General features: G+C 39.6%; 2 protein-coding genes across 9 annotated transcripts in view; both read left to right on the top strand.

Moving 5' to 3' along the window:
- PLPPR1 (phospholipid phosphatase related 1) overlaps positions 1–25995 on the top strand; it is a 154129-nt gene that overhangs the window by 86658 nt on the left and 41476 nt on the right. The gene's annotated exons all lie outside the window — the stretch shown is intronic.
- On the top strand, positions 838–21490 carry LOC148127254 (uncharacterized). Its single transcript, XM_087928491.1, has 3 exons — positions 838–927; positions 18471–19149; positions 21390–21490. The coding sequence occupies exons 1-3, from the start codon at positions 838–840 to the stop codon at positions 21488–21490; spliced, it is 870 nt and encodes a 289-aa protein (XP_087784617.1).

The following is a 25995-nucleotide window of genomic DNA, read 5'->3' as shown; positions in this document are numbered from 1 at the left end:
TGGAACCCATAAAATATTTAAAATATTTAGTTATTTATTTATTAGTACATAACTGCTTTGATATAAGTCACTCTTCAGGGTAGTAGAAAATTGGATTCACAATATAAAGTTGATTTTTATCTATTTGTCTGAAATGACTAAATTGGATAAGATAGCATGACATCCAGAAGAAGGTTGGTTCTTTTTTTTTCGGGGGGTGGGTGGGGGGGAGTGAAAATCTATTGGAGCTACAGAAATGTCTGCAAGAGGGCATACATCTGATTTCATGACTTTTGTTTAAAAAAAAAGAAATAGTGAGAATCCTTTGCTGCATAAGCAGATTATATTTCTTCCACTCTGCTTCTTTACAACAGCCCAAAGCTGGAATTTCACATTTTCACTCCATCCCTATTAAAGTTTATGCAGCATATCCGTTATTCCTGGGGGAAATGCAAACTTAACTTGCAAAACTGTATGAATGAAAAAAAAAACACCATTAAAACAATAGAAGTTACACTCCGTTCTTTGTCCTCCAATATGTTTTTATATCCTCACTTTTTGCAGTATTATGAACATCAGATCCCAACCATACAATGTTGGTTCAATTGATAGTTTAGCTGCTTTGCCCATTCATCAAATGAGTCTACTTTTTTTTTCTTTTAAAGCCCTGCAAGTGGTTAAAAATGCTTACTGTAAATGGGCGCTTAAAGATATCCATTCCTTTGCCTTCCTGTTATGACTGTGATGGAAAAGGGTAAGCAATTTAAATAGACTGTAAAAAAACAAAAACCCACCCGCTCTAGGGGGCTTTATCTAACCTCTTAGACACCAGTAAATCAGTGGCTTTTTCATATGAAGATGGTGAAACCGCCTATAACCGTGACACGTGTGCCGGAAGTAGCACGCAGAGTCATTTCTGGCAGCACACGAGCCATCGCCCAAGATCAGGTACACTGCACATGTGCGCATGCCTCCCGACAGCCAGCTGATGGTTCGGTATCTGCAGTGCATGTGCGGGGGCAGTGCGCCCGTGTGAGACACAGGTGCATATGCAGAGGCATGCAGGATGTGGGGGTTCGCGCATGCATCAGTGGTGGGATTCAAATTTTTTAACTACCGGTTCTGTGGGCGTGGCTTGGTGGGCCTGGCAGGGGAAGGATACTGTAAAATCTCCCGTCAGAGGTGATATTTGCCGGTTCTCCGAACTATTCAAAATTTCTGCTACCAGTTCTCCAGAACTGGTCAGAACCTGCTGAATACCACCTCTGGCACACTTGCACAGAGGCATGTGGTGTGCGTGTGGGGAATCACATGCGCATGCGCAGGGGGACGAGGGGTTGTGTGCGCAGTGCATTATGGGTGCAGGCACGCACTTTTGGCACGGGAGAACTAAAAGGTTAGCTGACCTATAAATACCTCATTTTTTTTGTTTTAAACACGTATAATAAACAGGAATCCAGTTCTTGCCTGCCCAAAGTCTCTTCCAGTAGATTTAATGCTATCAGCTTCACCCACGTTTTCTATAATGCTCCCAAATAAACAGCAGCTTTGAATATGAAATCAAGTTTGTTTGTTCAAGTCAGAGCAATTTCCAATTTCTCTTTCTGGCAGAAGACTGTCCCTGCTCCTCTTGTTCCCAGAGGCAGCCCACTCAGCTGACTCTTTTATTCTGGTTGGTTTCATTTCTGGAGATAACAGCTGTTGTTTCCTTATGTCCCACAAGGTTTTCTTCCCTCCTCTCAATCTTCTGTTGATTCTAGAACTAGTAATACCAAATAAATAGCCAATTATTGGAATCTGGGGTTGGCCTGTATCTTTTCAGCCTACAAGCAGAGATTCTAATCTTTCTGATTTTGCTATCATTTAAAAAATAAAAACCACTACTGTATGTGCAAAAATGGAAGGAGACTTTGATTCCTACTAGGGAAGAAGGGTTGCAGAAGTTGATGGAGTTGGCTGAAGTGGCAAAATTGACTTCTTGGCTTAAAGGAAAGAATATAAGTACTTTTGTTTCTACACGGAAACCGCTTCTGAGCTTTGTGCTTGATGTGGAAAAGAATGAAATTTTGATTTTTGGTTTTACAGATTAGATTGATAGATCTTTATAAAAATGACTGGTTCATACTATTATGATAAAACAAAAAGTTGTGATCTGTTGTTAATGCCTTATTCTACTTGTGTAACAGAGAGAGTCGGAAGTCAATGTTTCTTTTTCTTCCCCTACCCTTCCTCACTTTTCTTTCTCTTTTTCCCTTCCCCCTCACTGTCCTCTTATTGGATTTTGTATTTTATATTGACTTACAACTTAATAAAAACTATAGTTAAAATAAATCCTGAATATATTGCCTTTCCCTCGATTGCATTGCATATAGGGATTTAAATATTGCATTTCTCCAACTAGGAGAAATTGTATGCCTTGCAAACTTGCATAATGTGACAAGCTTGCACTTCAGACTGGTCCCTGAGATATGCCCATTGCAGCACGTCTGCAGTCACGTGATCAAAATTTGGGTGTTTGCCGGCGTGCCTGCACTTATGACCAAAGTGGGGCTTCAACTCCACCATCCTTTCTCCCCACATCTGTGCCCTTTTGGCCCCCCTCCATTCCACAGCCCTTGCCATCCTAGCCGACCTTCAATGTCTCCTTTTCCCACTGTTGACCAAGCATGGCTGCTGTGGGCTTTTACAAGGCAACTTCTGGCTTCACAAGGCTTTCTTTCCCAGATTGTGTAGTTACTTTGGCGAGATCTGCAGAAGATGACCCCTCAGGGCCAGCATCTGTCTCGCGCAGGGCCAGGGCAGTTAGCAGAGTAGAAACAAGAAGACAGAGAAGGTCAGCTAGGGGCATCAGCATGGCAGGGGCTTCAGCGTAAGAGGTGGTGAGGGCCAGAGGTGGTATTCAGCAGGTTCTGACCAGTTCTGGAGAACCGGTAGTGGAAATTTTGAGTAGTCCTGAGAATTGGAAATACCACCTCTGACTGGAGATTTTACCCCTGCCACACCCACAGAACCGGTAGTAAAAAAAAATTGAATCCCACCACTAGTGAGGGCGACTGAAGTTGGGACAGTTGAGATTTCCTGGAGCTGCTGTGTCTTTGTGCCACATGGCTGGGGTTTCAACTTCACTCTCCACCTTTAAAACTCACCAAAGCATTGTTAACAGGGATAAATTGAGATAAATCCTTTCTATGTCAGCTTCAGCTCAAGCTGAATATTAGCCAATTCACTGCAAGAATTTGGACCGTACTAGTTGGAATGTTAGATTTCTAGTAATAGAGAAGAAACATGAAATACCTATAACAGCAGAAACATCAGCATTTTAATCCTTAATTAGAATAGCTGTATCCTATTAACATGGAACAAAGAGGTGAAGCTGAGGTCTAATTAAAACAGCACTCAGGCATTGATCAAAACTTATTGCTGAAAAGCTCGGAAACTGGAGTTGTTTCAGAAATTTGTGATAAAATGTTTAACTACAAATTCCCTCCTGGGGTCCATGAAAGGTCTATGAAAGATCTATGAAATCAAACATTCACTTTCTTATATAATCAGAGAGAAAGAAATACAATCTTACAGGGAACACAATTTCCTATTCTCAGGAACTATTAATCATAGATACAACTGATTTAAGCGTAAAGACTGCGTGTTAAATTTTGTGGTTCAAGGGTACTGGTAAATCTTGTAATTATCATAAATGTGGACTGTGATTAATATCTATAGTTGATATTTGAATAAAGAAAGCACCAATGCTTGGCTCTTTCATTAGATTTTGAGGTAATATAGTAATTACGTTTTGTATAATATGTTCTGTTTGTTTTACTGTAGCTTACTGTTTTAGCCTGGCCTTTAATTTTTCAGCAACCTAAGTTCTAATATACAGGTGAAACTCGAAAAATTAGAATATTGTGCAAAAGTTCATTTATTTCAGTAATGCAACTTAAAAGGTGAAAATAATATATGAGATAGACTCATTACATGCAAAGCAAGATAGTTCAAGCCGTGATTTGTCTTAATTGAGATGATTATGGCTTACAGCTCATGAAAACCTCAAATCTCAGAAAATTAGAATATTGTGAAAAGGTTCAATAGTCTAGGCTCAAAGTGTCCCACTCTAATCGGCTAATTAAGCCATAACACCTGCAAAGGGTTCCTGAGCCTTTAAATGGTCTCTCAGTCTGGTTCAGTAGGAATCACAATCATGGGAAAGACTGCTGAGTTGACAGTTGTGCAGAAAACCATCATTGACACCCTCCATAAGGAGGGAAAGCCTCAAAAGATAATTGCAAAAGAAGTTGGATGTTCCCAAAGTGCTGTATCAAAGCACATTAAAAGAAAGTTGTGTGGAAGGGAAAAGGGTGGAAGAAAAAAGGTGCACGAGCAGCAGGGATGACCGCAGCCTGGAGAGGATTGTCAGGAAAAGGCCATTCAAAAGTGTTGGGGACTTTCACAAGGAGCAGACTAAGGCTGGAGTCAGTGCATCAAGAGCCACCACACACAGACGGATCCTGGACATGGGCTTCAAATGTCGTATTCCTCTTGTCAAGCCACTCCTGAACAATGTCAGAAGCATCTTACCTGGGCTAAAGAAAAACAGAACTGGTCTGTTGTTTAGTGGTCCAAGGTCCTCTTTTCTGATGATAGTAACTTTTGCATCTCATTTGGCAATCAAGGACCCAGAGTCTGGAGGAAGAATGGAGAGGCACACACTGCAAGATGCTTGAAGTCCAGTGTGAAGTTTCCACAGTCTGTGTTGATTTGGGGAGACATGTCATCTGCTGGTGTTGGTCCACTGTGCTTCATTAAGTCCAGGGTCAATGCAGCCATCTACCAGGAGATTTGGAGCACTTCATGCTTCCTTCTGCAGACGAGCTTTATGGGGATGCTGACTTCATTTTCCAGCAAGACTTGGCACCTGCCCACACTGCCAAAACCACCCAAACCTGGTTCAATGACCATGGGATTACTGTGCTTGATTGGCCAGCAAACTTGCCTGACCTGAACCCCATAGAGATTATATAAGAGAAAGATAAGAGACATGAGACCGAACAATGCACAAGAGCTGAAGGCCGCTATTGAAGCATCCTGGTCTTCCATAACACCTCAGCAGTGCCACAGGCTGATAGCTTCCATGCCACACCGCATTGAGGTAGTAATTGCTGCAAAAGGGGCCCAGACCAAGTACTGAGTACATCTGCATGCTTATACTTTTCAGAGGTCCGATATTGTTCTATGTACAATCCTTGTTTTATTGATTGCATGTAATATTCTAATTTTCTGAGATTGTGGATTTGGGATTTTCATAAGCTGTAAGTCATAATCATCACAATTATGACAAATCACTGCTTGAACTATCTTGCTTTGCATGTAATGTGTCTATCTCATATATTAGTTTCACCTTTTAAGTTGCATTACTGAAATAAATGAACTTTTGCACGATATTCTAATTTTTTGAGTTTCACCTGTACGTAGAGTGCTAGAATAATCATTAACTTGATCTTTTTTTTTTTAATGTTTTGGTCATCAAATACACCAAAGTTCAGCCTTTCTTACTTTTGCCCATTTAGAGAAACGGGCAAGCAAAAAATGTTAAGGCAGAAAAGAGATTTGTCTCAATATTCTGCATTATGATTACGTCTAAGATATTCCTTCCAGTTCTTTTGAGAAGAGACTGGACAGTCACTTGTCTGAAATGGTATAGGGTCTCCTGCTTGTGCAGGAGGCTGGACTAGAAGACCTCCAAGGTCCCTTCCAACACTATTACTCTGCATTCTGTAGTCCTGGACACCATATTTTAGGAAGGACATGAACAAACCAGAGCAGGTCCCTAGGAAAGCCACCATTATGATAATGGGATTGAAGCACAACTGTATGAGGAATGGTAGAAGGCACTGGGTTATTTCTGGTGACCGTCTAGGCTTCAATTTTCTTGGCAAGGCTTTCGCAACTGTTTATTAAATTTGTATGCTGTTTATCACACTATCAAGTGACTGAGTGGCCCTTGCTCTTTCCTAGGGTTGAGTGTGGGGGGACTGGCCCAAAATCATCCAGCTGGCTTTGTGACTAAGGTGGGATGAACTCATGGTCTTTTGGTTTATAGCCTGGTGCCTTAACTCCTACATCAAACTGGAACCCCGGGATATTTAATTTGGGAGAAAAGAAAACGTCAGGGTGCCATGATACCCTTCAAGTTTCTAAAATGCTAATGTAGCAGATGGTGAAGAATCATTCAAAATTGTTCCAGCACTGAGGCAAGATAGAAGGGATTTAAATAACAAAGTAATTGATTTCAGCTGACACCAGAAACCATTTCCTAACAGTAAGTGGAACAGACTGTCTTGCGATGAGTGAACTACTGGAGTTATTAAAAGAAAGGTCCCTTGCATCAGCTTGTAAATCCATGCCTCTACTGGAGTTGTTAAAGAAAAGCACCCCCAACACCAGCTTGTAAATCCCTGTCTCCTACTAATAAATGCACAGTATTAATGGGACTATACAAATTATTCAAAATGATGCCCATTGTCATTGATGACAGAAAAGCAAGATAAAAATGCGGAAGCGGGGAGAGAATTGCCAAAGCTCGAAAGCTCACTCATGTTCAAAAGCCTCTACCTTATCATCCTGGCTGGCTCCTTTTGACACACATATATTTCCTGTAGAAGTGTTCTGCAAGCACAAAAGAAACAGTTCTTGACAGCTTGATTTACAGCACATTGGAGGAAAACTAGGCAATTTGGAAGGATAATTAAAACTAGAGTAGCATACTAGAAAGTGCATTATGATGTTGTCAGGTAGGATGCCTGAAACAGTCACGCAAGACAGGTGGATGTGAATTAATCCAGCAGAGAAGCTCTCTCTCTCTCATACACACACAAAAAAACCTTGTCTGAAGAGGCTGGATTGGTTTTTCTGGACAGATTAAATGATGGCCTTCTACATCTAAATCAAGAGGGCCACCCTGAGTAAGGTTCTTCCCTAGGCAGTTAACTTGTAGAATATTTGCTGAGAGGATTGTATGAATAAACAAGTCAGTTTGTTAGGAAAACTACTCTGAAACACGCTGATGTGCAAGTTAGCCATGGAAGATTTTTGTTATTGTTGTTGTTATTTTCCTATGGGCAATGGTACAGTTGTGAAACTCCCCTGTAGTTTAAAGCAGGAATCTCCAACGGGTGGGATATGATAGCGTTAACTACCAGTTCGGGATTTACGAGCTTCCCTGCATGCTGCGAGCCGCGCGCCTGTAAATCGTCATTAGCATGCTGTGTGCAGAGAAGCAGCCTTTGAAACAGCCCTCTTTTCCTGCTTTTTTAACTGCAGCTGTGCCTTGTTTGGCAGCTGAAGTTGAAAAATCAGGAAATAAAGATCAGGTAAGAGCCCAGGTGGGCAGGTGGGCAAAAACTTCAGCAGACATACAACCGGTTCTATGTCTGCTGTTCTTCAGAGCTACCGGTTCTACAGAGATGGACAGAACCGGTAGAAACCCAACCCTGGTCTCCAGCCTTGGCAACCTTTAGACTTGTGGACTTCAAGTCCCAGAATTCCTCAGCCAGCAAAACTGGCTGAGGAATTCTGGGACTTGAAGTCCACAAGTCTAAAGGTTGCCAAGGATGGAGACGCCTGGTTTAAAGAGAGAAAATTTATAAACCTCTCCTCTCCCCCCTCTTCCCTCTCCCCCTTCCCCTACATATAGTCCTCAAGATAAACCATAATTGCACCTGCCCATTACAATCACATGCAACACATTGAATTGTATTTATTATAGAATCTTCATTAGCAGCAGAAGGTCTGCAGGGGAAATTAGGATAGTTCCCACCAATGAAATGCAAGCTCTGTCTTTTTTTGTTTATGTAACATGCAAGCATCGACAAAAAAGATGGAGTTTACAGCATAACACTTCTTTCATATTTTGACAGAAGCATCAAATCCTTTCCAAAGTTCCTCTTTAAAATATTTCGCCTTAAACCCCACCAGCCACTCTTTTGTTTTGGGTTTGTTTGCTATCTTTTGGCATTTCTCAGGGGTAGGGCGGGGTGGTGGTTGGGTAGACATCTTAGATTTTCTTCACTGATTCCAGTTGGCTGCTTTCACTCGATCTCCAGAGACACACACACAGAATCTTGATGTGAAGTAGAAAACGAACTATCTAGGCAATATGAGGGTTTCCTTTATGTATCTGTACTCTTTCTTTAGTGTAATTTCAAGGCAAGCTGGAGAGGAAGAAGACTAGAGAAAGAAAGGGGAGGGGCCATGACTTAAACAGAGTTTATTGAATAAACCACGGTTGGGTGACTCATGTTGTATACAAAGTCAAAATCAAACCAACCAATTTATGATTTAATGAGATGGGCAAGTCTAACGTAGAAACATAGGGCAGTTACTGCATGTAGTCTTTGTATATCTAATCTCTCTCAGCTTCTGAGCATGCAAGGCTCTTCAGTGGCTGTTTTGGGGGGATTTCTTGGGAATTAAGACATTCTCCTTTGTATTGTGTGCCAACCTTGGGATCCTTTTGAGCACACTCCTCTCTCCCTTTTGTTTCTTGCCACTGCTCTGTATGTCCCTAGAGCTGCCAGTGTTCCAGACTTTGCACAGCCTTAGCAAGAGAGAGAGAGGGAGAGAGAAGAATTAAAATTGTGTTTCAGCCCTTTCAGAGAATTTTATGGCTGCCACAAGAGATGAATAAATTCTCTGACGTCTTCTGGTGAGTCACGGCAGGCATAGTGAGATTTCATAGGACTGGGGAAGAATTTCTTTAAAGGTCAGCAGCAAAGTGCTTATCTTTCCCCACAGAAAAGTTAGCTGGAACACCACGTAGAGGTGGCAGCAATGTTTTCTCACGGCGTTTGTTTTGCAGAGTCTATTATGGCCAGCCCATTATCTACAGATACCCCTCCCCAGTGTGTACTCATTGTGGTTTGTAAATAGGAACATGTTCCCTCCAGCAGCTGTGATTCATTGCAGTTTGCAATGGATATTTAGGAAATGCAACCTTTCCATGTGGAATCACAAATTATCTGACCCTCCACCCCACCCCACTTGCAATCGTACTGATAAAATATGGCTCAGTTCTCTCTTTTTATTTTTTTCAGATCTATGATTATTTTCCCCCCCAAACTTTTGGTATTTTTAGAACACTTTTTTCTTGGGTGAAGAGATTATACAGGTGATTCTCGATTTACGACCATAATTGAACCCAGAATTTATGTTGCTAAGTGGGAAATTTGTTAAGTGAGCTTTCTCCCCATTGTATGACTTTTCTTGCCACATTTGTTAAGTGGATCACTGCAGTTGTTAAATTAGTAACACGGTTATTAAATGAATCTGGCTTCCTCCATGGACTCTGCTTGCCATAAGGTTGAAAAAAACAGTTACATGACACACACCCCGGGACTCTGTAAACCAGGCTTGTCCAACCCGCGGTCCGCGGGCTGCATACAGCCCAGGTCGGCTCGTAATGCGGCCCAGTGCCCACCCCAACCTTCGTGCAAGAGGACGAGTCAGTGAGGAAGAGGAGGAGAGGCAGGCGCGAGGCGGGGCGAGGCGAGCGCCACGCCAAGCAGCAACAGAAAAGGCGGGCGCTGTCAGAGCACTCCTCGTACTGAGGCACCCACAGCCCAAGAGTCCCGCTCCGCCACCTCCTGCTGTTGCCACTGCCGCTGCTGCCGCTGGAGCTGCTGTAGTGGCTTCTGCCCCTGCCGCCGCTGCTGCACCGAGCCTCCCAGTCCTTGTCTTCCAGTCCTGCTGCATCCAGCCGGGCCATTTGCAGGAGGAGAGGTAGGCGTGAGGCGTGGCGGTTGACTTTTAGTATCTTGGTTTTTTTGGATGATCAGGTATCGTTACTGTTATTTTATGTGCGGCCCAAACCAAATTTTCATCTTCTAATGTGGCCCAGGGAAGGTGAAAGGTTGGACAAGCCTGCTGTAAACCATCATAAATATGAACCAGTTGTCACATATTCAAATGTAAATCACGTGACAAAGGGGATGCTACAACGGTGTGAAAAATTATTATAAGTCACTGTTTTTAGTGCTGTTGTAATTTCGAACAGTCACTAAATAAACTGTTCCATCCCTCTGGAGATTCATAATAGGAAAGATAGGAGCCTGCTCTAGAGAACACTATGCCAATTGCTATCTGTGCCAATATCCAGTAGCAAATAAAATACAAAAAGGAATCTTATCACGATGGCAATTTTGTTAGGACCTGAAGTGGTTAATATTTATTGCAAAAAACAAAAACAAAATCCGACCTGAGTGAAATGGATCCCAGCCTACTGTTGCAATTGCATGTCTATTTGCTTTTTATGCTCAATTACATGAAACCCTGCAATATAGATTGGTGTATGCTGATAATCTATTTTAAGGGGAGAGTTTGTGAGATGAAAATGTATATGCATAAGCTTTGCAATTAAGTCATAAAGTTCATTGGAGCCAATTAATCTGCCTCTGAGCTTTGCCTACATCAAAGGGGATAAAATAGAGGAAAATATATCTTGATTTCAGTAAAGCGAGTGTCAAAATGCTGCATGGTATGTTGATTAGCAGTCTAGATAAGAAAGGGATGGATTACTTAAAGATTGCTCAATTTGTTCCTCATATTGGGGAGAGATATTTGGATGCCTTGAGAATTAATCCTTGGTCCTCCACTTTTAGTATTTTTATAAATAACATGAATGAAGAGATGGAAAGAATGCTTCACAAATTTATGTGGCAAAATATCTGCCAGAAATACGAATACCATAGAAGACAAGTATAACATTTAAAACAAGCTTGATAAATTAGAGAAATGGGCTGCAAGTAATACTGACATTTAACAGCCAGTAAAGTTCTTCATGTAGGAAAAATATTCAAGATGCACAAGCATAAGGAAATATGTGGCTCAAAAATAATTATTTAAATATTTTAAAATAATTAAAATATTAAAAATTGTTTATAACTGAATACAAAACTGCAGTGTAGTGTGTAGCAGCCCATTCATGGTTTCACTTAACAACTGTTTCACTTATCAACAGGCTAGCCAGTCCCAATTGTGATCACTAAATGAGGACCACCTGTACTGTATGTCCCGACATTAAAAGGAAACTATGTAATATTTGGAGACTTTTCCTAAGGTTCAACTCCTTCATCATTTCACTTTTTGGGGATTATTAAATTCCAGACATTACAACAAACCAAAAGATGTTTTGTCTTAGATTTCCGCCTCATAGTTAATTGTATATATTTTGCCATTTACATTATGGATTAGTGGTGTGCATGCATGCATACACACACACACACACACACACACACACACACACACACACACGCCTTTGGTTTAGTGCCAACTCCTGGCAACTGCTTGGACAGTTTTCTTGGTAAGATTACAGAGGTGGCTTGCTATTACCATCTTGCTTGGTTAAGTCACCTGGATAGGTTCATGCCTAAGATGGGACTAGAACTCACAGTCTTCCAGTTTCTAGCCTCCTGCTTTAACCACTGTATCAAACCGGATCTCTAGGTTTTTTTTATTAAGGTCTTTTAGTTCCATCAATTGCAATTTAAAAAAAAACATACAAAAGGAAAGAATGCATGTCAGTGTCTTTGAAAACTTCTTGTGAAATATATGGCTTTAATTTTAAGCAGAAAATAATTTCTACTTCGCTTATGCTTTTGTTATTGAAAAGTGATAAATGGATTCTCATATAAAGGGAAAACCTATATGAGATAGAGCACGCATGGTTTCTGTCTCTCGTACTGTCCAAAGTATATCAATACACTCTTAAAGTTGCCATCTTCTCCAATAGAATTCAAATCGAATTTATATTAACTTTTTTTTTTCCAATTGCTACAACGGCTGTAAGTCAGAAATCATTCCTAGTTATAGGAAGCTTGAACTGGAGGTCTTAGGGATTCAACTTAATGTGTAGTTGAGCTTTGAAGCCAGCGCCAGACATGTACTTGTCTTTGAATCCTCTATGGTAGGATAGGTTGAACTTCGCCCCTTATTTCAATCACCACCACCATTTACATGATTAATAATTTTTACCTGGATATGAAGGAATCTAGGGCTCCTGAGGCTGGTGTATCTTACAGGTATCCTGTGAGATTTCTACCATTCCCACATTGGATTCTGGGGTAAAGTTGCTGAAATTTTGTAAGGTTTAAAACTTGTGAAATTTGATGTGAACCTGAGAAAAGAGGACAGAGTTAGCATCTGGTACCATCCATATAGCCAGTCCTTGTTCTAAGGGGGTAAAAGAAAAGGCTTAATCATGCATCCCCAAAACTCCTAGACCGTGTAGCCTTCTTCTCAAAAACATGATGCATTTTAATCACAGTTGACCTTAAAATAACATAAACACAGGAAAACCTGTATGAAAGCAAAAAAAAAATCTTACTACTTTGGCATGTCTCCAGCTTAAGTTTTGCTCTTATAATGATGGTTAAAAAAGTTACCTTTTTGTTTGTTTGTTTGTTCTGATCCTGAATTCAGTCAGCCTGGAAACTAGTATTCATGGATTATAATTCTACATATCTGAGCTTTTACCACGTCTCAAGTTTGGGTCTATCTCGACATAAAGTTTTAATGTGTAAATGTAGTTTGCTAAATAATGAAAGAATCCTTAGAGCTGAAAGAAATCCTGGTAATTCAAATAATTCACAGTCATTATTTGGTTAAAAAGAATTTGGTAAAAGAATTTCAATTGGTGGGATCCAGGAAGAAAGCCGCCTTCTCTGGAACACTTTACCCCCAAAAGTGAGACCAGCCTCATTTTTCTGGCCTTCCAAAAAGTGTCAAGACTTGGTTTTGCCAATTGGCTTGGAACTCGAAGGGAAATATGCCACCCTAAGGTGAAGGTGTTTGGTCATATGAGAATGGTCTTTCCACCTTTGTAACTTTTTAGCTCAGTTTTTAAATTTTGTTTTTAATTCTGTTTTAAATTTGTTTTTATTTGTTTTTATACTATGGTATTTTTTTTTATTGTAAACCACCCAGAGTCACTTTAAGTGAGAAGGGCAGTGTAGAAATGTGATATACATATGCATATACTGTACTTGTTGTTATAGTCAATTATTATCTATGGACTAAGTTTTAAAAAGATCCCAAATCCTCACTGGATGTAAGATAGCAGAACTAATCTAATGTTAATTGAATTTTATTCATTCTTAAAATGCTTGTAAATCTTTTTCTATATGTTCTTTTGTTTGCTTTCCTTTCCTTTCTGTTTTTGTTTTTTAACCTATTTTAATTTTTTTTATGTTTAAAAAAGTTGCAGTATGGGTCTGACATTCTCCTGGTACTAACAGCATTAACAATCTTTTGTCTTTAGGTTTGCTGCCCCAGAAATGGATTCGTGTAGTGCTGTCGGTTTAAACAAATGAACATTTCTATCACTTAAATTTAGGAGGAAAAAAAAATGAATAAAGGATTAGAGCTTATATGACTGATTAACCACAAAAGGAGCTGCTTGTTTCTTGTTATTTGTTTTTGATTTGCATTATCCTCTGCTGATGCTGCATTTTTAATAAAGTCCTATTAATAACAGATATAACGGTACTCTGGAAATGGAATGTGGATTTTGCTAGAGTCTAGCTAATTTATGAATTCAATTATAACAGAGTGGAATAATTTTTCAAATAGATTGGATAAAGGATTATGTTTTTATTATTGTAACGGTATAACTCATTTTGATTCAGTGGCAGTTAGTATTAGAATTCTGAGGAAATACATCGTGGTGATCTGGCCATCAGCATGAACATAAATTTGTGGTAAAGCTTATAATTCCGAGACTTGCACGTTGAATCCTCTTAACATCTACAGGCAGATTCTGAAATAAATAGAATGAGTTCATTGTACAGCGGTTAATCAACTGGCCCTGGAAACCTGCACCGCTTCTTCCACTAAATCACTTTTGGTAAAGAACAGTTGTCCATTTTCCACCCCTTATACTTCACATACGTTTTCAGGAAAATTTCTGTCTCAAAGGGATTAAACAAATTTATAGACCAGGATCCCAAGCACCTCTTTAGATAAACTTGATCCCTTGATCAGGAATTTATTTTACGATTTAAAATTTTATTTTGGGGTTTTGTTTTTATTTTACCCAGTCAGCACAAGTATGCTTATACTTGTCTAGGGCAGCTATCAATTTCATAAGTTATTTTACCTCCTAATCTGACTTCCAGAATATGCAAAAATCACCTTCTGAGTTCTGAGTTTGGTTAAAAATACACTCAAACTTAGATTTTTCCAAACACAAAAAAACACTAAGAGGAGTGGTATGACCTCAGCCACTTGATCTCTGTATATTCTGCAAGCATCAGATCCACCCACCCTCACAAAATGTCTCCAGCCAGCCAAGAATTACTTATGTCTGCTCCAGAGATAGAGCTGACATCTTCAATATTTGTGTCTGGAAAAATGAACAACGAATTGTCAGTGTTAAAAATCCATCTTTTCTAAGGACTAATAACCTTTGAAATAGCCTGACTTGAAAGCTTATTTATCAATATAATATTTTCCTCAGCATGTAGTGAAATAGAAAGCCTTGATAGTTGGCCATTAAAAAAAGATTAAAATATTCACACACATATCAGAAGCAGATGAAAACCAAACATCTTGAAATATGAACATGTTTTTTTTTCATATTCTACCTTTAATTTCTTCACCCAGCAGGATATTAAAATGGGAGATAAAATGAAAGTTGCTGAAGAACTCAGTGGTGATGATTGGAATATGCAAACGGCTTTCATAGCAATTGGTAATATTAAAAAAAAATTATAAGAGAGCGGGAGGCAAAGAAGGGCTCTTTTTCTTTCTAATTTTGCTGTGTTCGTAATTTGGAAGCAGACTATGTCTCAGGCTGGCATTACTTGGAGCCTCCCCAACAGCCTTGGTGGGTATTTTTGAAAAATAATCCACTGCCATTCAACATTGCAGCCCACCAGGAAGGATCCATCACTGCTTATGTTTTCCCACCCATTTCAAAAGACATGCTGTTCTCTGCCCCAGGTCTTAGGAACACTGATACCTATATACCGTGTTTCTCATATAATAAGGCTGGGTCTTATTTTTTTTTGAGCCCCGAAAAAATGTCTAGGTCATCTTTTCGGGGGTGACTTAATTCCCCCCCCCCTTGCATCTTCAGGCGGGCGGCAACGGCTTGGATGTCGACCTCGGTGTTGGTGGGGCACTTCGTATCAGGGTCAACGCAGGCAGCACCATATCCAGGTGTGCAACAAAAGTACTTCCTAACAGCAAGCCCCCCCCACCATTTCCCCCCATTTCGCATGTTTTAATATAGGCCTTAACTTGGGGGGAGGGGCTTAATTTCGTTTCATGCCTATAAAACATGCTGGGACTTCCTATTGGAGGAGGCCATATTGTTGGAGAAACAGGGTAGTTGCTACCATACCACTAATCACCAAACAACTCATCTGCACCCCAGCTATAGGTAGTCCTCACTTAATAATTGGTCACTAAGCAGCTGTTCAAAGTTACAACAGACCCCCCCCCAAAGCTACTTCTGTTTTGAAGTTACAGCTGCTACAGCACCAATATGGTCATTTATCCATATGACCAACAAGGACGCCACAACGGGCCCTCCACCTGTCCCTCCCCTTTATTGCACTGCTGGGTCTTTGCCCCAATCACCGATCACACACCTTTTGAAGGTCCCTGGATCGCATGTTAGGGAAGGCCACTCATTCCTAGGCCACATGGCTGCATCCCAGAAGTGGCCACCATTTTCAGCATGCTGACAATTTCATGCGGAAATGACATCCATTTCCAGACCTTTTTGCCATGACCATCTGGTAGTCGGGAGACTGCAAGCTTCTCCAAATTAAGTAGTTAAAAAGGATTGGGATTGGGAGGTCAGAGAGTTTAGTTTCAGCAGTTAAGAGAGGTGCGGGGGGGAAGGAGGGAGAAAGATCAGTAAGTCTATCCAGGGGTGAGATTTTACCAGTTTGCACCTATTTGCTAGAACCAGTTGTTAACATTCTAAGCAGTTTGGAGAACCTGTTGTTAGAAGAAATTACTGGCCTAATCCTGTAAGGAAGGCAGGAAGGAAACATTCTGGTGCTGCTTACAAAAACTGCCTCTCCGTTAATCCTTATTACATTCTTGGCAGGACTAGACTTCCTGTCTCAGGAACTTCTCTGGAGTTTTTTCCCCCTCCTTTGCTGGTACCTTGCTTGTGTGGAGTGACCATTCAAAGTTACAACGGCACTGAAAAAAGTGACTTAGAACCATTTTTCACACTTACGACTGTTGCAGCATCCCCACAATCTTGAGAGGCCAGGCGGGGAAATGCGTGCCTCAATGTGAGTGATATTGAGTTGGCCCCGCCTAGTCAATAACATGAGCACCAAGCCATGTCCACCCAGTCACATGACCACCAAGCCACACCTACCACCTAAGCCACGCCCACAGAACCGGTTGTTAAAAAATTTGAATGTCATATTCCAACTTTATTGAAAAAAAAAAGTGGGTTTGTGAAAGAGGGAGCACGGGAAAGGTTTTGGGAAGCTTTTCCTAGAGCTGCATCCTTTGCATGCAGGGCACTGGCTTCTCCAGAGCCTCGCAAGAACTAGGAGAGGCCTACAGTTTCCTGATTGCTGCTGAATGGGGCAGAAGCCCAGCCCACAAACCTGGCTTCATTTTTTTTGCAAAATACATCAGTGGGTGGATCACTAATAGCAAAAGCACTTAGATTTATAAGTCACGGTAATTTCCAGCCCTCTCAAAGCGGTCAGCCTATTCCCCACGACAATCTGGGTCCTCATTTTACCCACCTGGGAAGGATGGAAGGCTGAGTCAACCTTGAGCCTGGTGAGATTTGAACTGCCAAATTGCAGGCAGCTGGCAGTCAGCAGAAGTAGCCCGCAGTACTGCACTCTAACCATCGTGTCACCACTAAGCTTCCTTCCTGGTGTTTCAAAGCATGGCCGCATATGTAGGCTTGTTTGGAAACCTCTTTGGCATTGGAATGCAGAGCTGGGCCCTAACCAACCTGGGCTCTCCTTCTCCACTGAGCTGTTTTTGGCTTTGGTTGTCTACCTCCTTTTTGGATCCAGCTGTTTGGTGGACCTCCCAGGTTCTTCCACAAACCCTGAGGCACCCTGTGCTCTGCTTAATGACCTGCATGGTTGTTTAAGGGAGAGCAGGAGGTAGGGTTTGTTAAGAGAGGGCATCTCCTTTAACAGCCATCCCGACTTGTGACTGTCACACTCCATTGTGGTTGTAGGACAAGGACTACCTGTATTCCTTTCTGGCCCACAATTATTTTTAAATAATCTGCCTTGCTGTTAGTCATTGTTTTTAGAGGAATATTTATTTCTATAGTATGTCAACTAGTAAAAAGAAAAAGAAAACCTGAAAAAAATCATGTTCCTGAGTACAGGTTCCAAAATAATAAATTATGCACTATTTGTTTATGATTTCAGTAAAAACAAATAGAAAAATTTTGCTAACCCCATTATAGTCCCTACATAAGTAGAAGTTAAGCTTAATGGAAATGATCTCAACTTTCTAATTATGGTTTCTTAAAATATTTTGCCTTGCACATTAACAAACACATCCAGTGGCCATTTATATCCATCTGCTAATGCTTATTTCTATGGGGAAACAGGAGAATGAAACACTTATATGTGCTACCTTGGGCTCCTGGAGGCAAAGTGGGATATTAATCTAATAAATGGACGTTCCTATGGGGTCAGCATATTTCACACACATTTGAAAATAAAGCATTCGTATTATTTCACTGCAGTCTCTATAAATAGCATGAAGTCAGTACTGCCAAATCTGGCAATTTTAGGGATTTGAAATGCTATCAAAATATCTTAAGATACATTATTTTACTAAACCAGACACTTCTTTCTGTCAAGGAACTTCATGTGAGAAAGGGATTATCTCCCAACAATTCCTTGTAAAATGATAGACGTTTTCATTGGATAAAATGCCGTGAGAGCAGAAAACAGATTTAACATGGAGGGAATTTAATGGGGAAGTGGTGTATATGTGAGCCATTTATACAGTAAAATACCATCTGTTAGCTCAGTATAATTCTCCCTTTAAAAATAAACCAAAAAAGGTTAATTTTTCTACTATTGTTTCAAATCTCCAAGAGTTTTCTGCTACACTAAATGAAAGCTAAATAACAATTCTAAAAATTCAAAATGTCCTCTCCTAAATATGTATCAGGAAAAGGAGCTTAACTGCGCTGAATGAAATTTGCAAAACTAAACTATGCAATTCAATTATTGCAACCTGTCAATCAAAAAGGCCATTATGTTTTACAGTGTGACATCTACATCAGGTGGCAGATGTTGAGAAGTGGAAATAAAGGAAGAGCAGTGTGATAGTGAAGCAGTGTAGTTAACACAGTTTGTCCTGTGGTACTGTATAAATCAGCTTTCTCTCTTTATGTGGGATGGACGTATCCTGCTGCCTTTGTTTCATAAGGTTTGATTGCAATTGCAATTCCATTTATCTTCTGAAGATTGCAGTAGAGGTGGGATTGCAACATATTTCTCTCCTTAAACATCTCAATCCGCTTCTTACTTTGCTATCATGCCCCTGACTATGATATATTTCATGCAAACAAGCTAACTTCACTACTGACATGGGCTGCCTCCTGCCCACATCCTCTCATTTTTCTTGATGACCTCAACTTACCTCTTATAAATTGGACACTAAATGAATGTACATTTGAACCCATTCATACAACCCTGTACAATGCTGTTACCACACTAGGACTGGAACAACTAGTAACCAACAATACTAGACTTAACAACTGCCTCGATCTCATCTTCTGCAACAGTTTGAATTCAATTTATGGAATACAAATTAATGAACCCTTTTCCAACAGTGACCACAGCATGATTGACTTTTGTCTCAACATATGTCCACACAAAAATCACCATAACGACAGGATCCCCAATTATAACTTCAAAAAAGACAACTATGATCTTATAGACAATGATCTCTCATCTCTTGATTGGCAAATTCTATTCACTGGATGCAATACTGTTGAAGACCATTACAACGTATTTTTACTTGAAGTCAAAAGAGTCATCAAACTATATGTACCAATAACAACTCCAAAAATCAGAAAAAAAAACAGATTACCCATAACAATAACGAAGCTCCAATCCAAAAAGAAATCCCTTTGGCGGAAAAACAAATCTGGTTACGTTGCCAATTTTAAAAGCCGATACAAAAATTTATGCCACCAGATAAAGACTGAATGTACCAATTATCACTAAGCAAGAGGAAAACCTTCTACGCACCAATTCCACCTGTGCTTTCTACAATTTTGTAAACAAACTAAAATACTCAAGGTCCATCCCACTCCTAAAAGAACCAAATGGTAAAGACTGCAACAATGACACCATTAAAGCCAGCCTCTTTAACACATTCTTTGGCTCAGCATTTGTAAACAGCAATGGATCATGCCCAATATTTCCTAGTCGAACCACAGACAACTACAGTGATCTAGTACATATCAATTTTACAGAAGGCATTGTTGAAAAAGTACTGCGCAATCTAAAACCATCTTTATCTATTGGACCGGACGGAGTTTGTGCCTACTTCTTAAGAAAGCTATCCACTGCCATAGCTGAACCTCTAAGCATAATCTTTGAAAAATCTTTCAGGACCAGCTCCTTGCCAAATCTATGGTCACTAGCCACAGTCATTCCCATCTTCAAAAAGGGAGACCCCAGCCTAGTTGAAAATTACAGACCAATCTCTATGCTGCGTCACCTGTAAAGTCATGGAATCAATTATTAACCAATCCATTATCCTCCACTTAGAGACAAACAACCTAGTCTCTGACAAACAGTTTGGTTTCAGAAGGAAACTGTCCTGAAACTGCAACTCTTACACTGCAAAAACATATGGACTACATAACTCGATCAGGGCAAAGCAATAGACGCAATTTACATAGACTTCTGTAAAGCCTTTGATTCAGTGGTACACGACAAACTACTCCTAAAACTAAGGTCTTGTGGTATCTCTGGACACCTGCATAACTGGATAGAAGCATTCCTGTCAAACAGGCAACAAATGGTCAAAATGGGGAGCATCCTATCAAATCCTGTACCTGTCAACAGTAGTGTCCCCCAAGGCAGTGTTCTAGGACCAACTCTCTTCATACTCTATATTAATGACCTCTGTGATTATATTAAGAGCAACTGCGTTCTTTTCACTGATGATGTAAAGCTATTCAACACCACTGACAATGCTGCTACCCTTCAAAAAGACCTCGACTATGTGTCAGAATGGTCAAACAAATGGTAACTTCAAATCTCAACAAATAAATGCTCTGTCTTACATATTGGCAAAAAAAAATCAGAAAATAAAATACAAGCTGAATAGTCAAGACCTTGTTGATAACAAAAACTTTGTCAAGGACCTTGGAGTACTCATCTCAAATGATCTAAGTGCTAGAGCCCACTGTAAATACATAGCCAAAAAGGGATTAAGAGTTGTTAACCTAATCCTGCGTAGTTTTTCTCTGGTAATATCACTCTACTAACTAGAGCATATAAAACATTTGCTAGACCAATACTTGAACACAGCTTATCAGTCTGGAGCCCGCATTACATATCTGATAGTAATACAATTGAGAAAGTCCAGGAATATTTTACAAGAAGAATCCTCCACTCCTCTACTTGTAGCAGAATACCTTATGCCACCAGACTTGAAATTTTAGACCTAGACAACCTAGAACTACACTGCCTTCGATTCGATCTAAGTATAGTATATAAAATTATATATTGCAATGTCCTACCTATCAATGAATACTTCAGCTTCAACCAAAACAATACAAGAGCACAAAATAGATACAAACTAAAGATAAACTGCACCAAAATCGATTGCAGGAAATACGACTTCAGCAACAGAGTAGTCAATGCCTGGAATACTCTACCTGACTCTGTGGTTTCTTTCCCAAACCCCCAAAACTTTAACTTTAGCCTGTCTGCTATTGACCTCACCCCTTTCCTAAGAGGTCTGTAGGGGCCATGCATAAGCGCACCAAAACATGCCGACTGTCCCTGTCCTATTGTTTCTTTTTTTTCTTATTTGTATCCATTTCATGCATTAATAACCATGTTTATACTTATACCTGTTATCTAATAATTGTTTGACAAAATAGATAGATAGATAGATAGACAGACAGACAGACAGACAGACAGACAAGCTGAACTATGATATTAGTATTGGTAACAATATTTTATCTTGACTTTTTAAAATTTATTTGATCTGATAAGGGCAGCAAACATAACCAATATTTCTACCTCCTGTTTGGTCCACAACAACCACCATCCTGTTAGGTGGATTAGGCTGAGAAAGTGATTGACGCCAAGTCACCCAGCCAATTTTCATTCCTAAGGGAGCCTAAAAATCAGTTTCCTGCTTTCTAGGTCAGGACCTTAATCAATACGCCAACTGGATCCGTAGGAAGAATATGAAGGACCGGGAGAGAAATCCTATTGTAGAAAATTTGGAAGGAATCTTTTGTTAGGCCCAACGCTTTGTTACACCCAAAATGTTTTTATTTATTTATTTATTTATTTGGTTTTTCTTCTTCCCTTCCCTCTTTTCTGGCAAAATTGATTCTCGAAGGCCTTGGATGTAACTAGTAAAGAGGGAGAGAGAAACATCCAGAAGCTACGTTTTCCTTGTTACCGTTGCCGTCTGTCAAGAGTCTTGTAGGTTGATGAGATTTTGCAGCAATCACTGCAATACCACTTGATACTGGTTGAGGGTATAAATTTGTTAGTAGAATCCCGAAAACTAGTGTAAAAACAAAAATCTTTAGGAAATATCCAGAATATATCCCACTTCAAAAAACGATTGTCTCATTTATACTTGATTTAGGATACTCTTCTCCCACCCAAGGTCAGCACTATATTGAAAATTTTCATTTTCGCTCATCTCGATTATTACCATAGTCAGCTCACATTTGGATTACTGTAGCCTGCTCTGCGCAGTTCTGTCCTTCCAGCCGCTACAAATTAGGGCAGTGAGATTACTCCTCTGGTCAATATTCAGAAATGACTCGATATTGATTCTAAAAGAACTGCATGGACAAAGTAGAGATTACCTGCTGGATGTCACATCTTAACGATTTTCTGCAGTTGTTAACAGTCTTGATGTATTTCTCCAAATGTTAAGGACTGCAGGGAAATTCGCAGAGCATCTTTTTGGGGGGCAGAAGTATCTTATGCTATTCCGTTTGGCTTCTGAAGATTGCAGTAGAGATGGGAATGCAACATATTGGAGACAAGCTTAGCAGTATTGGTATTGGTAACGTTTTATCTTGCCTTTTAAAAATAGATTTGATCTGATAAGGGCAGCAAGCATAATCAATATTTCTACCTCCTGTTTTCTCCACAACCACCACCATCCTGTTAGGTGGATTAAACTGAGAGAAAGTGATTGGCCCTGAGTCACCCAGCTGGCTTTCATGCCTAAGGGTGGCCTAAAAATCTTATTTCTGGAATTAGAGCACCAACCAACTGCCAAATATAGAACTCCTAGAATAATAGAGTTGGCAAGGATCTTAGAAGTCATTTGATGCTCCCTGCTCAAGCATCTCTGAAACATCTTCTTCCCTAAATTACATCCATGCTCATCTAGTAGCATGTTCTTAACAAAAGATCTCACTCACATGTGTGAATAAAACTGGCAGGCTTAAGCTTTCTTCAGACATATAACATGGTATTCTCCCTGCCTGCCAAACAGTTCTGATGTAAAGTCTCTGAAATTGTTTCCATTTTTTCCCCTGGCCAGAGTAGGTGTGCTTGAAGAATAGGTAAATGGCATAGACTATAGCCGGTGGCAAATTTGAAAGCCGTGGTTTGTTTCATAAATCATAATTGATCATTCCATAGTTTTATACTAAGCCATACACTGTGGTTACTGACGCACAGATGATGAGATCTCATCTTGTGAACAGACATAATATGGCTTAGTGTGATTTCAGAACTCAATATTTACATTCCTGTGCTCTCAAAAGTGGCTCCTATTAACTTGTGCAAATCAGCTATTATGGAAAAAACCAAGAACACATTAAGAGCATTTTCTGTGGACAAATTGAACATTCTGGGTGCAACATTATGCTAATTACATTACTATAAAACTAGATTCCCCCATCACATGAAAATTTAATAATATACTGGCTGGACGTTGACATCTGTTCTGTTCTTAACATCGGGAAGGAAAAAAGAGGAAAGAAACATCTTAACATCTTATTGGTAGGAAAGAAAAAAGACAATGTTCTAGAGTGAGGTACATATTGTTAAGGATAAAAGCAAATGTTACATTATAAATATAACATGCAGTTCACTCCCCCTCCCCAATATTGTAAGGCCATGGGATTTTGGATTGAATCAATTTTGTGTGAAGGTTGGTAACCCTAACTTTGTTTTAAAATTCCCTAAAAGCAAAACAAAAGCATAGGCAGCTCCATGATTAGTAATAAGATTTCCAAAGCATTTCAGTTTGCCAGAAGCTTCCCTAGGAAATCATATTTACAGTTTGGACAATGATTTTGTAACTGCTAATTTGTTAAAAATCTATCTTATGAAGTCACTATGAATCAACACCAATTTGATAAACCATTACCAGTCAAATTGATGAGTATTAGTCCAAATGATGATTTGGTTAGTAATACTGTACATGCTGGTGTAGGGTTTCACAGCCAGCGTTTGTTGGGCAATGTAAGGATTGGGGTGTGGGAGGGGAGAGAAGGAGCACACAACCTAGATCCCATGCATGCAAGTTTATATTAGAATTCCCTCACCCATCGCTCACACCCAGCTGTGCAGCACAGTTCCTAACTTCTGATTGCCCTTTAGCCAAGCTGATTTCTGATTGGTTCAGGCTGGTTGGTGATTGATTCCTGATTGGTTCTTTGTTCATGCAGAGTTCTGATTGGTCATTTTTGGAATGCTGAATCCTGATTGGTTCTTGGTTTCTTCTGGGTTCTGGTGGTTAATCTGAGCAGTGAGTCCTGGTTAGGTCCTTATCCAGGCAAGTTTCCAATTTGTCCATTTTGGGAAGCTGACTCTTTTTTTGGGGGGGCAGGTCTTTGCTGTGACACAGGGCAAATAACCAAACTTTGTTAACTTTCAGATTTTTCTTGTTGAAACTTTTTTTTTTCTCCAGAGGGGTGGAGATAGATTTCAATAGCTTCTCTGTGAAGGAGTACATGGTACTTTCTTTCTGTAATCTGTCCTACCTAATCATAAAAGCCATGTATCCACGTGTTCTTTTTTTCCATTTTTACTAAAAAAAAGTGTCTCTTAAGTGGCTTTAAATTTCAGAAGAAATGTGATAATATATCAAACTTAAATATGAGTAAAACTGAATGAAATTCTAAGATAATTTAGGGTACAAGAAGCTCACATATTCTTGATTGAAGGAGGAGGAAAACCAGTGAGGGAAACCATTGATAAATTAATGAATGTAAGTTTTTTCCAGGGAGAGGTCTGGATAACCTGTATCCTGTAAAGTTACCCATAGAATATTACATATATATATATATGTATATATATTCATTCATTCAGTCAAGGCCCTGACACTTACTCTATGAATTCAAGATTGTCCTCTGCGTAGGGAACAATCTCAATCTGCACCATTGATTTTGCCAGAATATAACTGGACTATAGGATCATGGATATTTTCACCACAAAAATGTTATGAATTGGCACCATTTACATGATTTATACTGATTATATCATTAGTATTGTGATGATATCGTATGTTCATCAAGTCATTATGTCATCCAAGACTATAATCATCTGGACCTTTACATGTGTTTGGGCAACCATAGCAATTTTACAAATACCCTAGGTAATCATTCTAGGATTAATATTCTTTTACACTTTTTGTTTTGTAATGAAATAATTCATCTAGGAAGAAAAGCTAATGTCTTTGATACTATGCATATTCTACAGAGTTTCAATTCCAGAGACGTTGTTAGAAAGGAGCTATTGTTACCATCCCTTCCTCTCTTCTACATTAATTCTCTTGTACATGTTAGTTGATAAAGAGTATGAATGCAGCTATCTCACATATCTACATGCCGTTTTTATTTCTTCTTCCCTGTCTTTAAGCCTCAATTCATGAATTTCAATTAACACTGTTTAAAATTGCTGCTGTGTACTCGTTGTTTCTATTTAGCTCACCATTTTGCAAAATTATTCGGAGTGTCATTTGGAGGTGGGATTTATTGGGTAGATATAGTGAATTTTTTAAAAATGGTGCAGGATATCATGATTCATATTCATTTGCAAGTGAAGGATTGGCTGATGCTGATCAGAAGGGGATAAAATTTAAGCGTCACTCCTTCAATTGGATTATTAAAAGTTCTCTATATTTGTATACAGTCCTCCCCTCTTCTTCCATAAGTGCTAGAAAAGCATTAAAACACATCAAAGGTATGTATCTATGTAAGTATGTATGTATGTATGTATGTATATGTATATGTGTGTGTATATATATATAAACAGAAATGGCTGTGAAAGCCTGACTCACAGACGAACACTATACAGAAGCCTGATGATGGCAGATGAGATTCTGCCAAAACGTTGCTACAACTTTAAAAGCACAACTATAATGACATGGGAAAATACCTGAACAAAGCTGAATACCATACATACACACACACAGAGAGAGAGAGAGAGAGAGAGAGGTAGGTCTAGGTATGTTCAGATCTTTTCCTGTGTAAGATTAAGAGTATTTTGGCGACGTTTAGGCGAGGTCCCACTCGCCATCCTCAGGCTGGTGCTTTCGGCTTTGTGCCAGTGCAAGCAGTGTGTGAGACAGCAGCTCCGATCACACACTGCTTGCACTGGCACGAAGCCAAAAACACCAGCCTGAGGATGGCAAGTGGGACCTCGCCGAAACGTTGCCAAGATAATCTTACACGGGAAAAGACCCGAACACACCTAGACCTACATACCTGTACCCATGAAAATCTATGAAAACATATATATATATATATACACACACACACAACAC

This window comes from Pseudonaja textilis, chromosome 2 (genome assembly GCF_049901715.1).
Source record: "Pseudonaja textilis isolate UNSWEBS1 chromosome 2, rPseTex1.2, whole genome shotgun sequence".
Classification (NCBI taxonomy): domain Eukaryota; kingdom Metazoa; phylum Chordata; class Lepidosauria; order Squamata; family Elapidae; genus Pseudonaja; species Pseudonaja textilis.
The sequence above is the reverse complement of the archived record's forward strand: the minus strand, read 5'-3'. Positions and strand labels throughout refer to the sequence as shown.

Excerpts from the sequence above, each read along its gene's own strand:
- LOC148127254 (XM_087928491.1), top strand. The coding sequence starts at position 838 with ATGGTGAAACCGCCTATAACCGTGACACGTGTGCCGGAAGTAGCACGC. Across the intron at positions 928-18,470 it reads GAGCCATCGCCCAAGATCAG|AGGTGGGATTGCAACATATT; the intron begins GTACACTGCACA and ends AGATTGCAGTAG. Across the intron at positions 19,150-21,389 it reads TTGGCGGAAAAACAAATCTG|GTCAGGACCTTAATCAATAC; the intron begins GTTACGTTGCCA and ends CCTGCTTTCTAG.